Source organism: Pseudorasbora parva, chromosome 19 (assembly GCF_024679245.1).
Source record: "Pseudorasbora parva isolate DD20220531a chromosome 19, ASM2467924v1, whole genome shotgun sequence".
Lineage (NCBI taxonomy): Eukaryota > Metazoa > Chordata > Actinopteri > Cypriniformes > Gobionidae > Pseudorasbora > Pseudorasbora parva.
The window spans coordinates 6,344,227-6,363,491 of record NC_090190.1 but is presented as its reverse complement, the minus strand read 5'-3'; the positions used below and the strand labels follow the sequence as shown (position 1 = coordinate 6,363,491).

General features: G+C 36.7%; 1 protein-coding gene across 1 annotated transcript in view; it reads left to right on the top strand.

The window, feature by feature from the left end:
* Positions 1 to 19,265, top strand: part of vps50 (VPS50 EARP/GARPII complex subunit) — a 49,450-nt gene that overhangs the window by 10,207 nt on the left and 19,978 nt on the right. Inside the window, exons 2-3 of the mRNA XM_067426512.1 lie at positions 12,506 to 12,689; positions 17,927 to 18,023. Coding sequence (XP_067282613.1) covers positions 12,506 to 12,689; positions 17,927 to 18,023 — 281 coding nt within the window. The remainder of the gene's footprint in view (positions 1 to 12,505; positions 12,690 to 17,926; positions 18,024 to 19,265) is intronic.

The following is a 19,265-nucleotide window of genomic DNA, read 5'->3' as shown; positions in this document are numbered from 1 at the left end:
CTCATGCACAAGGTTATGTCAAAAATACACAAATGTCTGTGAACTTAAACAGCAGGGAAAGAAATCAGATGTGTATATTAGATTTTTATATTCAAGTGAAGCAGCATAATATACAGTACCTACTGCTATATATGCTGTTAATATGAACCAAACAACCAAAAAGAAACAGAATCACTCACTGCTCTTGATTGAGTAACTTTCATAAGATTATCGATACATTTCTTACTTAAACGCTGCTCTTGAATGCTCTGGCGAGGAGATAAACATGATGGACTGTAAACAGCCCTGACCCATCGCACCATGGACTCCACTAGACCCCTGAAGGTGTGCTGTAGTAGCTCAGGCACCAAGATGTTAGCAGCAGATCCTTTAAGTCCTGTAAGTTGCAGGGTGGACCTCCATGAACATATTTGTTCAGCGCATCCCACAGATCATCTGTTTTCCGGGTTATGATTTAAAGATGAGACTAAATTGACTAGGTGTATAGGATTATGGATGTTGTTGTGTCTATAAACGGCAGCTTTTTAAAAAAAAAGAAGTTCACAGAAAAGTTTCAGTAGCACCCAGTGTGCCTTTCTGTCTAACGGATTATTCATGTCACCAACATGAGGCAGTATTTTATTTTGTACATTAAAAATTAAGGTTATTTCACCAATTGTATTTAATGCTTTAGCTTTGACCTGTAGTTTTTGTGGTATCTTCTATAACTTTGTGTCCTTCATAATTGGGATTTGCATTAAAGGGTTAGTTCACCCAAAAATGAAATTGATGTCATTAATGACTCACCCTAATGTTGTTCCACACCCGTAAGACCTCCGTTCATCTTCAGAACGCAGTTTAAGATATTTTAGATTTAGTCCGAGAGCGTATGCACACTATACTGTCCATGTCCAGAAAGGGAATAAAAACATCATCAGAGTAGTCCATATGTGACATCAGTTTGTTCATTGGAATCTCTTGAAGCATCGAAAAATACATTTTGGTCCAAAAATAACAAAAAATACGACTTTATTCAGCATTGTCTTCTCTTCCGCATTTATTTTCAAACCTCAAAGATTCAAACGGTCATGAATCCGCGTATTGATTCATGATTCGGATCGTGTGTCTAACTGCTGAAATCACGTGACACTGGTGATCCAAATCATTGATCGATTCACTGATTAATGACTGTTTTAATCTTTATTTGAGGATTGAACACAAACAAGAAAGAGAAGAAAATGCTGAATAAAGTCATAGTTTTTATTATTTTTGGACCAAAATGTATTTTCGATGCTTCAAGAGATTCTAATGAACTAACTGATGTCACATATGGACTACTCTGATGATGTTTTTATTCCCTTTCTGGACATGGACAGTATAGTGTGCATACACTTAGATACGCTGTCTGACTAAATATAAAATATCTTAAACTGCGTTCTGAAGATGAACAGAGGTCTTACGGGTGTGGAACGACATTAGGGTGAGTCATTAATGACATCAATTTCATTTTTGGGTGAACTAACCCTTTAAATACTTGTTTTCAAAGTTAATGCTCTGGCTGAAAGCAGAAGAGATGCTAAATGGGATGCTACACCACCAAAGTTTACAAAATGATATACATAAGCAGATACTGAGCATTTGTATGCAGGCCCATCTGCCAAATTTATTTCCTGTTTTGTAGTATCTTAATTTTAAGCCACATCCTTTTGCAGATCCTTGCAGTTAGTCATGCATAGCTCTTCCTAAAGTAAGAAAACTTTGTGTGCTAAAATATTAACCTCCCCAAGGCAGTTCTGTGTAACCGCAAAAAAACTGAACTGTGAAATTTCAAATCAGCCTCAGTTTAATAAGATGATCATGTAGTGTAAACGTTTGCACCTTTTTTATTTGTTCGAACTTTGTTTTTGCTGTTTTATTTTGGCCCAGCCCTTTCAAAATGTAGGTATACCTTGTAACTTATTTTTTTGTGTGTGTTCAAAATATCATACATATCATACAATCACTAAGATATGCCTATAGTGTAAGTGTATAATGGAGACTATTTTAGACTGAATTGGACGCCAAACGCGGCGGAGTATCCCAGTAGCTGTATGACTCGTCATAGACATAAACAGAGAGATGTAGCTCTGGCTCCAATGTTTTTCCGCAAGACGCATGCAGTTGTGTTTATTAACCGCTAGAGCGGCAAACATTACGTAGTGTACCTTTAAGATATTTACTGTGAGCCTCTATATTACAGGAGGTGTACAAATTAAAGGTACTTCCTGTTATTAATATACATTATTTAAAATCATAATATAGTAAATAAAAAATTTAATAAAAGAGTTTGATGTGCAATGTACAGTACAGTACAGTGCAATGTTGGGGACACTAACATTTTATGTTGAAGTTTACTAAAATTTTCGATCTAAGTTTTCAATTTTATATCTAAACAAAATGAATTACTAAATTAACTGTATCAACTAAATTACTGATCTGCCCACATTGTTGCTATATCATAAATCGAAATGAGCTGATGACATCACCAACTGTACAGCCAAATCAAATTTTGTTTCAATATTTTCCTTTTCAACACTGTGAAGCTGCTTTGAAACAATCGGCATTGTAAAGGCTCTATATAAATAAAGTTGACTTGACTGCTGTTTATATGTTGAGTCAGTTTTTGTTTTTTTGAAAGAAAGAAAGAAAGAAAAAGAAAGAAAGAAAGAAAGAAAGAAAGACAGAAAGAAAGAAAGAAAGAAAGAAAGAAAGAAAGAAAGAAAGAAAGAAAGAAAGAAAGAAAGAATGGAAGCTTGTTTTTTTGCCACTGAATGAAAAAGGTAAATGCTTATCTCACAATTGATTTGCGTGATATAAACTTACAATTGCAAGTTATAAAGTTACAATTGCATGTTATAAAACTTATTTTCTCACAAAGTTGCAGTTTGATCTTTTTTACCTCAGAATTAGACTTTAGAACTCACAATTGAGTTTATCTCACAATTCTGAGAAAATAAATAGATATTAAATTTTAAATTGTAGCATCATATTTTGACTAGGGCACACGAGTTTCATCACCAGATCTTTCCTGTAGAATCCTAATAGCGCTGCCAATCGATTAAAATATTTAATCACAATTTAATCACTCTAATCAACATGGGTATGGACAAATATGCATGCTTTATGCAAATGTACGTTTATTATTAGTGAAACCATACTCAGAGCATGAAGACTAGACATGTGTCAAAGGTCTGTTTTTCAAAGAACTTGTTTGTCTCTTAAGCTTAAAAACTCAGAATAAGCAGTGATTTCTCTCATTTTAAGAATATAAATAAAGGACATTTTTATACTGGAAGTTTAGTTCAGTTTCAATATGAAACATTGGTAATTTGAAAGCTGTCATGTGGACCTGGAGGAGGTCCATATTCAACCAGTAGGAATATAGTGTGGCCCCTTTAAGAGATGCGCGTTCACTATTGAACGGCCGGTGTTTTTTGGTGATGGTGTTAATGATTTACCTCGGATATGAGCGAGAGGGAGCTTGCAGTGCATTGCAATCGGACTGCAGAGAATGTGCTCAGCATAAAAATGCACCTTTCTTTCAACCTGGAGTCTAATAAAAGTTAAACGGAAAATATGGTAGCTTATGTAGGCTATAACTGCACTTGTTTCAGAGTAATGTTATTGTTAATCCTTTCCTTTCCCTATTAATGTTTAATGCTAAATCCGTCCTTCGGATGAGACGTTAAACCGAGGTCCTGACTCTCTGTGGTCATTAAAAATCCCAGGATGTCTTTCGGAAAAAGAGTAGGGGTGTAACCCCGGCATCCTGGCCAAATTTGCCCATTGGCTTCTGTCCATCATGGCCTCCTAATAATCCCCATATCCTGATTGGCTTCATCACTCGGTCTCCTCTCCACCAATCAGCTGGTGTGTGGTGAGCGTTCTGGCGCAATATGGCTGCCGTCGCATCATCCAGGTGGATGCTGCACATTGGTGGTGGTTGAGGAGATTCCCCCCTTCTATGTAAAGCGCTTTGAGTGCCTTGAAAAGCGCTATATAAATTGAACGCATTATTATTATTATTATTATTAATGCTGCATCCTTTACATCTATGGCTGATCTCAGTTTTTCCAACTACAGGCCACGGAACAAACAAAAAATGCGCACTGCATTAATCGTGCTTTAATAAAAATGTGTGCCGTTAAAATGAATTTGCGTTAACACGTTAATTTTGACAGCCCTAATTTTTACAACAACTGTTCAGTGACTTTTCATTTGTAGACATTTATCATTTAAGGAGATTTTTTCTATTAGCTTTCTCACAGAGCTGTTTATGTATATTCAGAGAATTTATGGCCGTAGAATTCAAAGGGAGTTTATTAATCTTTAATCTCCAATGTATGCGTGGTTTTAAGCCTAGTAATCCCATTATCCTCTTTCATGTTTATTCTAACAGGAACAGAATGTTAATATTAACCTCATTACAGTTGATCTCAATGGATAGCGTTAACCTCAGATACCATTTAGCAATTGTTTGGTGCATCTGCTTATTTAATACATATTCAGGAAGCCCTGAAAGCTTGACTGCATTTACATTTATCCATTTCGATTAACAAGGGAGGAGGACAACAACTAGTCTGCTAGACAGTTTGTTCTCTGTTCTTTAAGATTGCTCAGTAAGGCTGCATTGAGTTTACGATGAGCTTTGTTTCAAATCTACCAATAAATTCTCATTTGAATTGCGATTCAAACCGACTTGGCCTCTCAAGACTATTAATGTTGTGTTTTTATGCCATTGGCTGTGTATCTTTGGCTGGATGCTCGAGGTCATTCTTACTGAAAAACAAATCTTCTCCCAAGTCGCAGGTGTCTTTCAGACTCTGTCAGGTTTTCCTGTGGGATTTACAGGTCTTTCCTATATTTTGCATTCATTTTATCTTGTACTAGCACTGGATGGAATGACTGTATATACCGCTGCAACTGGAGCTATAATGTGTCAGCCAGTATCATTTATCCCGCACTATGTAGATATGCATACTTTCAGCAGGCAAATTATTTCTTCCTGAGAACGATAAAGTAGCATGGAGGAAAATTAAGTAGGCAGTTTGAATCTGAAGTCATTTTTATAATATTTCTTCTGTTCCTTTTATTGTTTTGTACTAGGCTGTTGAATGTGAAGCAGCTGTTTTTGCACTTTTGTCATTAATAATCTTCTCTTTTGGTGTGCGTACATCAGGTTTCAAATCAAGAGAGAAAATAGCTTTCAAAATGGCTGCCAGAGAGTGTGAACACATGGATACTCATATCTCAGTGTGCAATGGTCTAATTGGCTTGAAATTACAAGAGTTATATACACTGTAAAAATGTGTTGGTTTACCTTAAAAAAGTAAGTAACCTGGTTGCCTTAAAATTTTGACTTTATTGAAATTAAAAAATTAAGTTGATACAATGAAGGACATTTGTTTAGTAAATAGAAACTTAAAATATTATTGTATCTGAACCACATAAAAAATGTGATAAATCATGAAAATAGCACAATGTGGCATGTTTCACTGCGTCATCAGAAATAAAACACACACAATTACTAGGGATGTCCCGATCCGATCACATGATCGGAAATCGGGCCCGATCACGTGATTTCAGACTCGATCGGAATCGGACGTTACATCCCGATCAGGACTCTGATATAATGTATATTCTGGGGTGAGGTGAGCATGATGACGCATCAATAATATGGGTTGTAACTTGAAAATAATGCGTTATGTCTGTTTCTGTAGATGGATACACGTGCTGGCTCCTCGGTGATACATTACATCAGCGCTAATATCACCCGTGTATATTCGCCAGAAGACGCGAATGAGAACGCGCGCGCTGATCTGTCTCTGTGCATCATCCGAAAGCGCGCACTCGTCTCACAGCGCGCAATATTGAGTTCTCTTTCAAGACTTGCGCTTAAACGGACTAACTCACACAAGAAGTATGTAAGCATGTCCATCTTGATGAGTATCCAAGCAGACATAGTCTGAATATGCCTTAAGAGGACTTTATACAGTCGAGAAAGACGACGCAGAGCCTTTCTTCAGGTCTTAAAGGGGCAGTAACCTTTACTGCTGTCTGTTTAATGTCAAACAAAAGATAAGGAATCACTCACTGCTCTTGATTAAATAGCTTTTGTAAGGATTATTCTTTAATTTAAACAGTTAAATATGCAGCTATTTTACATTTCATTAGCCTACTTTATTCAATTTCTCTACCTAAAAACTAATGTTAGACCTATAAAAACCTGAAAAGCATTGTTAATTACACTTCAGTCAAATTACACTTCAAATATTTTTTCCCCAAAGTTGATTTATGTCATTGTAGGCAGTTATCATCACGATGATTTCATTTCAAGTGTTTGTTTTTTAAGTAAGTTTTTATTTTTACTGTAGCACTAAAATCCAAAAGTGAAGAATTTGTTATTTATTACTTGATTGTTTAATCTACCTCACAGAAGTGCTCTGTTTGTTAGAGTTGTTGAATGTTAAAATAAGGTGAATAAAATAAAAAATAAGGAACATCCTGGTTCGTTTTTTCGCTCTTCTTTATTCTTTTTTTATATATTGTAGAAGTATCGGATCGGGACTCGGTATCGGCAGATACTCGAAATCAAATGACTCTGACTCGGACTCGAGGGCAAAAAAACCTGATCGGGACATCCCTAACAATTACCCAATATGCTTACAAAATCTTTTAATAATATTTTAATAAAGGTTATCGAATCTCAAAAAATGTTCATTGTATTAACTCAAAATTTTAATTTCAATGAACTCAAAATTTTAAGGCAACCAGGTAACTTTTTTTCTAAATATTTTTTTACAGTGTAGTAACAAACACATCAATTGGTTAAGACATCAAGATTTTTTAATAATCTGAGTTCAAAGATAGTAGTGTTCTTAATGGGTACTTGAGGTGAATAGGTACGTTTACCCTATTTTAAATCAGACCTTTCATTCATAAAGTATGTAATTCCGTATATTATTCAATGACATGTTTCTTGTACTCCAAACATCATTTAGTCTGATAAACTAAATCTTTGATGTTCCAGCTGGCTTCAGAGTATTGTGTGCCTTCATAAAACAAAACACTCAAGGAAATAGTGCACTATGATTGTTTCAGTTGCATTGAAGGTTAACATATCACAGAGCACAAATGTAATAACCTTCGACAAGGCTCTGTAGAATATCACACCTCATATCCCCTAATACCGTTATAGTGCATTATGAGGTGATTTACTTCATAAAACACTCCACGCCGATCATACAGACAGCAGAGCTCATCAATAGTCATTTTGAGTCTTATAACAGAAGTTAAACATTTTAAACACCCTTAAAAAGACTCTCAAAAAAGGCTGGAAAAGGCTCTCAAAAGGGGAGACCGGACGGGTCAGGGCCATAAATAGAGGGATGAAACTGACCTGTGAGTAAAACTGCTGGAGGCTGAAGGCATCATGGTGTCGAGATGAGGCTGAAGGAACTCAAACTGCTCGGCTAGAAAATCTCTACAGGGGAAGAAAGGCCCAAATCAAAGTGTGCTTTACTTTTTCAGGGTCATTCAGAAAACGGTTGAGCAAAAACCTTATTTCTGTGGATTTGGCTATTAACTTATTCCATATCTATCTATCTATCTATCTATCTATCTATCTATCTATCTATCTATCTATCTATCTGTCTATCTGTCTATCTGTCTATCTGTCTATCATGTCCGTCCGTCCGTCCGTCCACCCGTGACACTTGTGTGAGCACTAAATCTGCAGGAATGAGTGAAATGATGCACAATACGTTCAATTGAAATTTAAGCCCTGTAACACCAACAATATTCATCCAGAGCAAAAGAAACGTGTGAGTGAGGGGAGGCGGGTTTGTGTGTCACTCACTGTCTGAGTTGAGAGAGCGATAAAGCGCAGCTCAATATTTTTGACGACATTAGATTGGCACTTTGTGATAATAGAAGTGACTGCGTTACACGCCACTGCTGAAATCCACCCACATTTGGCAGGTTGGTGGATGTTTACGTCAAACCCTGCATACTACACACACTCATGCTAGAATGGACTTTCTTCACAGTCATGAAGTGCATTTCAAGCCAAGTCTAACTCATGCTATATAGTGTGCGGTTTGGACGCAGCATAGGTCTCTCAGCTTTGCACATCTGGATACTGCAATTTCTCTTCATTCTTTTGTTTAGAACTGCTCAAGTTCAGCAGGTTTCATGAAGATCCAGATTTTTTTCCCTTCCTGAAGTCCATCTATAAATTCTCGACTGGATTGAGACCTGGACTCTGACTTGGCCACTTCAGGACATTTAGCATTGTTATTTTTAAGTAGCTTTGGCTTTACCCTTTGGCTCGCTGGAAGACAAATTGTCTCCCTAGTTGCAGGTGTCCTGGAGACTCCATTTAGGTTCCCCTGCTGTTTTCAACATTTATTTAGACACTTAATTAGTTTATACTGTTGAATAGTGTTAGAAAAAAAGCCAAATTAGTGCACTGTGATTAAACGGTGCAAACCAAAGCATGATTCAGTCAGAGGGGGCTGATCACTTTTTCGGTTTTATGTGTATGTTTAAGATGTTTCTGTAGATGGCATTTCGTTTCACATTTCATCAGATGTCATGTACTATACATGCCCTTGGGTTATGGTCTTTTAAAGGTCATTTCATGGATAGATTGATTACTATGGACAGTGTTTTTATGTGTAGTACAGTCCGATGAAAGATTTCTCTTGCATCCTTCAACATAAATATGCTTTTGGAAGATATTTGTTTTGACCTCATTGAAAGGATGAATGTCATAGTCGAAATATAATTGTTCATATATTGTTCTGAATGTATCACACTGGACAAAATATCAATATTGCTTTGAACATGGGGAAATTGGTGGCCATGAAATGACCTCAGAATCTTTGATGGTTACACTAAAATGTAGAGACAATATGGTCAGAATTCATTGATGCTGAATCGCCTGCTGTTTGCACTCCAAACATTTATATTATTATATTGTTAAAATATTATCATTATTATATATTATAATATATAAAATATTGTTAAATATTATTACAAAATGTAATGTATTCCTGTGACCAAAGCTGAATTTCCAGCTTCATTACTTACATGATCCTTCAGAAATCATTCTGATATGTTAACTTGCTGAATAAGGAACATTTGTATTTTTATCAGTGTTGAAAATCGTGCTACATTTCTTTCAGGATTGAAAAGATTTTGATGAAAAGAACTATATTTATTTAAAGTACTTTTATTGGAAATACTACACTCTAAAAAATGCTGGGTTAAAAACAACCCAAGTTGGGTTGAAAATGCACCGACCCAACAATTGGGTTGTTTTAACCCAATGGTTGAGTTGTTCTTACCCAGCAATTGGGTTGTCTTAAGCAACATTTAACCCAACCACTGGGTTAAAACAACTCAACCACTGGGTTAAAACAACTCAACCATTGGGTTAAAACAACTCAATTGTTGGGTCGGTGCATTTTCAACCCAACTTGGGTTGTTTTTAACCCAGCATTTTTTAGAGTGTATAAGTAGTGCTGTCTACTATCACTTTTGTCCATTTAATACATCCATGCTGAATAGAAGTATTAATTTCTTTTAAAATAAATCTTATTGAGAACAATTCCCCCACCTACACATATATTAAAGGGTTACTTCAGCGATTAGCATATGGCTTTCTATCAGTAGAAACATATTCGAATGATCGTGTAATCTTACTCCTGCTGCGTTTGTGTCTCTCAAATTATATTGACCAGACACGTTCAGTTTTTAATTGTAGTGTCTGTTCTCTAACTGAACTGATTTTATGAAGATGAACGCGGTCGTGAAAAAGTGATCAGTGATTCAGTAGCGGTGGTTTTGGGAGTGGCCACACAGGGCAGCGAAGCATTCTGGGAATTTTTGTCTTTCTTCCCCATGAGACAAAAATACATTTTCTGTCTTTTCTCAGTATAGAAAGCACCAAATTCAAAAATAATTTCACATTTCTACTACATTAATGACCCAGTTTAAATACAGATTCATCTTGCCAGCACTGATGTACCCCTTTAAATGCTCTTATAAATCTGTAAGTGATGCATGCACACTGGATTGAATCTCGTTTTAATTCTATAGAGAGATGTCTACACTTGTACCAAATCAAGCTATATGATTAATTCATGTAGACCGTAATACACACATCCGCACAGACAGCACTTCAGCGGTAATCACATATGACCTGAATTGGTCTCTGTAAGGATTTTGGGAAATAAGGCTTTGAATATTAATGACGGAGTAACACAGATCAAATTGCATTGCACTGTTGTGATATCCCAAACCAATTTTCATGTTTTGTGAAGTGATTCCTCAGGTTCCTGTGAGCTGTTTCTAAACACCTAAATTTTAGAAAAAGTTGTTTTTGGGCCTGATCTGAATTGTTTGCTATTTTTTGTTTTATTTATACTTTTTTAATATTTTAAAATATATCTTATTTTTAAACTTGAATAATTGTGGTATGCGCTTTTGTAATGGAGGCCTGCTTGTAGTGCTGTGCGCTAGGGGTTGCAGCCTTTAGCCTCCTTGTTAGAGCGTCCGACTCTAATGCTGGCGGATCTGGGTTTGATTCCCGCTTGGAGTATCAATATTTCCCATAATCTAATGTGAGCTGCACAAGAGAGTGGGAGCAAGCTGAACGAAAAATGCAGTTTGTAGCATTTTATTATTTCATGCTGGTTGTAATTTTTTCCTTTTTATCAAACATTACTTACTTAATTATATAGTGGAGTTACATCAACTGCCTTGCACTTTGTAGGGATTAATGACTGAGTGAACGAGTGAGTAAGTGATTACAGACACAGCTCAAGTTTTTATTTAGTATTTATTAGGGCCGGGACTCGGTTAAAAAAATGAATCTAATTAATTAGAGGCTTTGTAAATAATTAATCGAAATTAATCGCATTTTAATTGCATATCAATATTTGACCTGAGAACAGTGAGAAGTAATTTTTCCACATGGATTTTTTAGTATACCATTGAATAATGACTGAATACATAAGCTTAATCAACAAAATATTGTTTATTTATTTCAGTCCAGCAGACCAGTGTAATGTTTGCCATTAAGTGTAGCAAAAGCATATTTGTGATATTTGAGGCTCGATGTGCTGCGGTGATACCCAAATTCCTTGTTGTATAGCTTGCACACAACCATGCTCTTGTCGACGTTTCCATCCTTTCGTTTTTTAAAAGCAAATTTCCCATCCATGGGGCCAAGCAAAGCGGTCTCATCAGTTTCTTCATAAATATTCACTGTGGTTTGTTGTTGTCGTGACCAACGTGACTCCTATGTGTGACTCGTGAACGCTAGTCGGTGTTCCAGTGTAATCGGTCCGTCGAAACTCATTCATTGAAAAACGTTCCGCGATGCAAAAATAAGTGTGGTTAAAATTGTTATTTATTTTTTGCGTAATTAATCTTAATTAACGCGTTAAAGTCCCGTAATTAATTACTCTTAATTAACGAGTTAAAATCCCTAGTATTTATTTATTTCCAGTTAATAGCTTTTTTCATCTTAATGGCAACATTTCTAATTAATATTATGAAACAAAATTAATATTTATATTTGATTTTATTTCAGCTTTATTTCAGTTAGCATGCACGTTTTTAATAGTTTAGATATTTAATAATAACCCTGAATCAAGTAAAAAAAAAACCGGTTTGCAAGGTAAATAAATGACTGAACGTTCATCTTTGAGTGACTGTCATCTTTAAAGCAGACTTAAATTAAATGATTACAGTTTGATCCTATGGTATATGTGTTATTGTGAAATCTAAATGGGATTACAGTTAAAGTGAATGTGAATAAATGCACAGCGATTGGATGATTTTGTGTTTTAATAGCTCTCTGCAGAGTAGTGGTTTTCTTTGGTGAGTGTGTAGGGCTGTGCCATTTGACGCAAAGCATTTTTGAATATGGTTAAGGAATGTTAGTACGTTTCACCTTACAACCTCCCCTTGCAGGTACAGGATGACGGGACATCAAAAGCGTGTGCAATCCTAATTTGCATATGGGCAAAGCATTAGCATTTGGTGGCAGAACTCAGTTCCTCATTAAATTCCTTTCTTATGCTGTGTTTGGTCTCATTTTTCAGCTCATTTACTCATTACTTTTATTGTACCGCTAAACCTCTGAGGTAGTTATCCACTTTCTGGTAACTAAAAGCAGCTTTGACTTACTTAATACTTAAAATAGTGTTAGTAGAGCATTTTGTTTACATCCAGCAGTCAGTATTTCAAAGGACTGCTTTTTCCTTTAAACAAGCAATTGTTCTGGATAATTATGTTGAGATTTTTTGTGATTCCTAGTTGAAAAACAGCAGCTACATGTGAACATTTCTGAATTTGAAATCAAAGGATGCCAAGCATCTTATTAAACCTCTGTTCATTGTTTGTATAATAAATTTTACTGAACACCGTATTCATTTGAGGAATAATTTCAGTTCTCTATGACTTTCATTGGGAGCGGATGAGTCTGAATGTTGGTTGTTGTCTCTGCAGGAGGCTGGAGGAGAGAGCGCAGGGCCTCATGCGTCTCCTGAGGAAAGGAAGGAGAAGGTCCCCAGTCCTCATCTCAGTCAGCTGGTGATCCTGACGGCCAGTGATACGCTCTATGGTTTGGCTGAGAGAGTCGTCGCCACCGAATCCCTGTAAGCTACTATAAACCGACTTACTTTAAGAGAGATTATTTTATTTACAAATATGTGCAATAGTGGCCAACTCTGATGTCGAGCCTAGGAAATTTGACATCTTCACCCTTTATTCAAGTATTATTCAAGATTCAAGAAGTATTTTGCGTAGTTGTGCTTGGAGTCAGTTGTTTTCTTTTGAAGCGTCGACAATACATTTTGGTCCAAAAATAACAAAGACTACAAGTTTATTCAGCATTGTCTTCTCTTCCGTGATCTTCAAATAAAGATTCAAACAGTCATGAATCATGATTCGGATCGCATGTCAAACTAGGAAACTGCTGAAATCACTGGTAGTATATGTATACATAATGTACAATGATTAAATTTGTGTTTTGGGTGAGCTATTTTTTTTAATTAAGGTCTTCAAGAAATCAGTGTTTTAAGACATTTCTGCAGAATGCATTTAAAAAGGGAAACCAGCCAGATGGTATCTGCATCACATATCCAGCTGTATGTGTGAGGGCTCCATAGCAGAAGCACGCAAATGAACACATTCACATTAAAGATGTCATGAACTGCCTTTTTTTATTTGATTATACTGTTCTCTGAGGTCAACTAATGATGTTTGTGTGGTTTTTACATTCAAAAACATCATAATTAATAGGCTATTTTCTAAAAATAAATGAGGAATCACTCATTCCTAATATTATGATCCGTAGGAAGCCTATGCAGTGACTGTGTTCTTCCACAATATCTTGCGTGTTTATTGCTGCTGGCTTGTGATCGACCAAACAGCTCCATGAGTCGGTGGGCGCGGCTAATAAATTACACGTTCTGCAGAGGCGGTGTTTCGTCGCTCAGTGACGTCAGTATGAAGCACAGGACCGTTGAGTGTCTATAAAAGCTTTTCTTTGACTAACAAGGAAGTTTTCAGCTCTTAAACTTAGAGGATATACTTATATTACCATGACCTTTTATATATCAAAAGCTTAAGGCAAAGTTAATTTCTCAATTCATCAACCCTTTAAAAAACATGCTTACTGTTGCTAGGTGTTGAACGTCTAACCCCAGCAGCCTTTCAACCAAGCTTGTCCACCCCAATCAGTCATATCACTGTGGTTATTATCTAATCAGCGAATCTTGTTAAACTCTACAGAGGTGGGCTGAACCAGTTTTGGCAACAGCTAGGGGATTTCATTTCACTAAGTGATGTGACACTGCAGGGGCTGATGAGATCTACCTGAACTCCCACCATAACTCCAAAGAGCAAGTCTTCAGGCCTCCAAACCACTTTTCACCTTCCAGTTGTCCTTTTCAGACCTTTATCCCATTCGACTGATTGTTCAGCAAGGCGTTAAGCTTTTGTGAAACAGCAGGGAATTCTTCCTTGCAAATGTGCAGAGAGAGAGTTTGATCCATCCCTTTGGATGCACCCAGATGGCGTTTGATTCGTTCCAAGCATTGAGCTGGAGACCGGTCAAAGACTGAAGACGGATCAGAAGATCCAGAGTTTAAGCCTGGAAAAGGTTCTTCTTAGAAAAATAACTGCTGTCTGCTTCCACCTGATGCACAAAAACTCAACCACATTGAGTCATCAAAGCGAAGATCTAGGCTGTCCTTGTGGAGCATGTACATGCTTAGAATGCACTGCACTCAAAAAAACATTTTTTTTGGAGAAGGTTTATTGGCTCTTATTTGCCCCCCATCCTCCCCTGCACTTCCTTTCTTAATGGAATAATCAATGAAGGTTGCAGAGTCTGAGCAGAGAGCAGGCATGAGGGTGGGAAAGATAAGCGACTGAACAGGGTCTCTTGTTACTTTCTGAATGTTGTATTTATACAAGCAGAACCATACGAACCTCAGATTATACCATATTCCATCAACACCATGTCTCCTTAGACAAGAGACCATTTTTCTAGTTCTAAATCAGTATGCTTTGTATTAAATAAATAGAAATGGGACAAAAACAAGTGACCACTTACTCTATTAAAAATCAAGCGCTGGTTCTTTGCCCTTTTATCCCCTACGTAAATGGTACATATTCAGATGTAATTTGGTTCCGCTCTGATCATGATGCACTGATTACCTGCACATTTATTTTGCCTGTTGAAATAGTTGGTGGCTAATCAGGGCTCAGTAATAAAGATTGTTGTTAAGGTCAAAATTTAATTTTCTGTCAATAGTGTCTCTGCTCCCACCATGAAAAAAAAGACCTATAAGTTGCGAGGTGGAGCCTCCATGGATCAAGACTTGTTTGTTCAGCACATCCCACAGATGCTCGATTGGATTGAGATCTGGGGAATTTGGAAGTCAAGTCAATACCTGAAACTCGTTGTTGTTCTCCTTAAACCTTTCCTGAACCATTTTTGCTTTGTGGCAGGCGCATTATCCTACTGAAAGAGGCCACAGCCACCAGGGAATACCGTTTCCATCAAAGGTCTGTAAAAATGCTTAGGTAGGTGGTATGTGTCAAAGTAACATCCACATGGATCCCAGCAGAAAATAGCCCAAAGCATCTCACTTGCCTCCACTGCCTTGCCTTCTTCCCATAGTGCATCCTGGTGCCATGTGTTCCCCAGGTAAGTGACGCACACGGCCATCCACGTGATGTAAAAGAAAATGTAATTTATCAGATCAGGCCACCTTTTATTGCTACGTAGTCCAATTCTGATGCTCATGTGGTTACTGTTGCCCCTTTCGGCGGTGGACGGGTCAGCATGGGCCCCCGGACTAGTCTGCGGCTGTGCAGCCCCATACGCAACAAACTGCGATGCGCTGTGTATTCTGACACCTTTTCTATCAGAACCATTATTAACTTCTTCAGCAATTTGAGCTACAGCAGCTCGTCTATTTAATCAAATCACACAGGCCAGCCTTCGCTCCCCACGTGCATCAATGAGCTTTGGCCGCCCATGACCCTGTGGCCGGGTCACCACTGTTCCTTTCTTGGAGCACTTTTGATAGATACTGACCACTGCAGACCGGGAACAGCCCACAAGAGCTGCAGTTTTGGAGATGCTCTGACCCAGTCGTCTAGCCATCACAATTTGAATCTTGTCAGACTTGCTAAAATCCTTACACTTGCCCATTTTTCCTGCTTCTAAAGGCTACAACATACTCTGCAAGAACGTTTGGGAGTTCTCGCAGCTTTTTCTCAACACATCGCCTGAGCAGGACTTTTTTCTTACTGGTGTCCGAGAACTATTGTGTGATTGGTCATACATTTCAAGTGGGCGTGTGGTTAATGCGGAGAAACGCGGATGATCGGCACCTGTTTTTCTCGTGAAGTGTGGAATGTACTGGCCAGAACGAACTTTGTTCTTGTTCTTGCCACCTCGAGAAAACAAAGAATTTATTTGTTCTTGCAGAGTATGTTCCAAGCTTTACACATCAACTTTATGGACAAAATGTTCACTTGCCTAATATATCCCACACACTTACAGGTGCTGTGATGAAGAGGTAATCAGTGTTATTCATTTCACCTGTGAGTGATCATTGTTATGCTTGTGTGTGTGTGTGTGTGTGTGTGTGTGTGTGTGTGTGTGTGTGTGTGCGTGTGTGTGTGTGTGTGTGTGTGTGTGTGTGTGTGTGTGTGTGTGTATATATATATATATATATATTATACACACACTACATTTTAAACTTCTCAGTTTGCGAAGTTAGTACCTTAAAGGTGCACTATGTAAAACATTTTCAGTAAAATATAAAAAAAAAAAACACTTGGCCAGTCTCTCATTAGCCTTTACTCCAGCGACCTCTTTCAGCTCCAACAGCACTCGCCCCTGCTCTACTTCACACTACAGTACCGTTAATAATCTCATCCATGAACATGATTTGTCCCCGAGTCCTATCCCGTCTCTTTTCCACCAGCTGTGAGGTGAAAACCACGTCCCAAGATTCTGCATTCAAACTTGACATCATCATACGCCTTTGTTTTGAATAAGCGACCTCTAGTGGACGGAAAAGTCACTTAGTGCACCTTTCATTTTGCAAGGCACATTAAATTGACCAAAATTAACATGATAAATTAAATTTCTATTCATCAGCTTTCATAACAATATTAAGCAGAACAGCGGTTTTCAAACATTGATAGCAATAATATATTTTTTTAAGTAGCAAAACAGCGTAGAATGATTTCTGAAAGTTCATGTGACACTGAAGACTGGAGTTGGAATAAGTTCCATCAATATTGATATGAATAATTTACATTCTAAACTGCAGTATATTAAGCTAGCAATTATTATTTTAAATTGTAATATGTATATATTTTAATTTGATAACCCAGCAGATAGTTAATATATCTGCATAGCAGTATTCAGTACCTTACATAAAACCGAATGTTTTTTTTGTTGTTTTGTTTTTAGTGTTAAACGTTGTCAATGCGGCTTATTTCATGAACGTTTTTGCAGTCGTCAGCATACAGCTTTTCATTTTCTGCTTTCATATCAACTCTAGTGTTCATTAGGTTTTATATGCAAATGTTTGGACTAGTATTGCTCATTGAACTCTTATCTCTGTATGTGGGCTGTCATTAGCATAAATTATCTGATGGTGTTTGGTGAGCAGTGACTCTTTATGAAGGTCCCGGTTGTACACCGCCATTGGCAGCAGAAGGAACCAGTGATTTATAATTACCGTTTCTCTCAGTTCAAATGGCTTTTCTTCTTTGCCTGCAGAATTTTGTTTTGATTCCTGGATGCAGTTGGTTTGCAACATAAATTCATTTTATGACACTGTGAGCAATCTTGATTTTTACATTTTAGGTTGTAAGACAAAACAGCACAAACATAATCAATTCAGCAGTCAGAAAATAATGCTAACAAATCTTAATTTCCTATCTCATTATTACAGTGCCTATAAAAAGTATCCACCCCAATACAATATATATATATATATATATATATATATATTAGACCACTTAACTTAGTGATTTCTATCCAGATGTGAAGAGACTTTCAACCAGTATAGCAACACCTGTTTCTGGGACAGATTTTCTACCCTGCCTTTAATATAGAGGCTCTTATATTTAGCACTCAGTCTGTCTGTAACTCATGTCTGGAAAAAAATGAAAATGAAAGCAGGCAAATGTAAGACTGAAAAATATAAGAGCAGAACTTCCTAGTCATATAACACTTTTTTTTTTCTTCATCATTGTAAGTTTTCAGCGCAGCCATTTCCCCCGGGTAAAAATTGTGATTGTGTCGCTGCAAACCTGCATAAGGCGCACTTTGATTTGGGCCTTTTTTCCCCTGCAGAGTTTTTCTGGCAGAGCAGTTTGAGTTCCTTCAGCCTCATCTCGACACCATGATGCCTTCAGCCAAGAAGCCCTTCCTCCAGCAGTTTTACTCACAGGTCAGTTTCATCCCTCAATTTATGGCCCTGACCCGTCCGGTCTCCCCTTTTGAGAGCCTTTTCCAGCCTTTTTTGAGAGTCTTTTTAAGGGTGTTTAAAATGTTTAACTTCTGTTATAAGACTCAAAATGACTATTGATGAGCTCTGCTGTCTGTATGATCGGTGTGGAGTGTTTTATGAAGTAAATCACCTCATAATGATATTAGGGGATATGAGGTGTGATATTCTACAGAGCCTTGTAGAAGGTTATTACATTTGCGCTCTGTGATATGTTAACCTTCAATGCAACTGAAACATGTATACTACTTTATTTTTTGCTGGATATTATGCATTTAACCAGTGTATGTATGTATGTATATATATAAATATATGTGTGTGTGTGTGTGTGTGTGTGTATGTATATATATATATATGTGTGTATATATATATATATATATATATATATATATATATATATATATATATATATATATATATATATATATATATATATGTATGTATATACACACTCACACACACACACACACACATACAGTAGGTACGGAAAGTATTCAGACCCCCTTAAATTTGTCACTCTTTGCTATATTGCAGCCATTTGATAAAATCCTTTGTTCTCTTTTTTTCTCATTAATGTACACACAGCACCCCATATTGACAGCAAAACACAAAATTGTTGAATTGTTATGCAGATTTATTAAAAAAGAAAAAAATATTTTAAAAAATTATATTGTATAATATATATTTTACAATATTAATTTTACTATAAAATTGCTATAAAATCAAAGATATCTAAAGAGGTCCAATTTTGAAGTTGATATCACAAAAATGTAAGTTTCCATGAGATTTTGTTTAGACACTGTACCAAAAACAACCACCGGGTGTCACCTACATCCCACCCACTGTCACAAAACCAAATATGGAATCTTGAGAAACAGACCTTTGCGATAATGTGTTTTATTCAGATTAGAAAAGGTTTTGATTATAAAGTAGTTCAAATAAATGTTGTAATATGAAACCAGACACCTCTTGGAGAGGAGCTTGCTAGACGATTTTAGAGTACCGTTTCCATGGTACGCAGCATCCAATTTTGCAGAATAAATTTTACGTCCATAAGCTTTTGAATGATACATAATTTATGATTATTACTAAAATATGTCATATGAAGAAAAAAAAGTGTGTGAGAGTTCAGGGGTTTAAGAAATAATGTTCCATTTGAGTGTTTTTAAGGTTTAAGTTTCAATA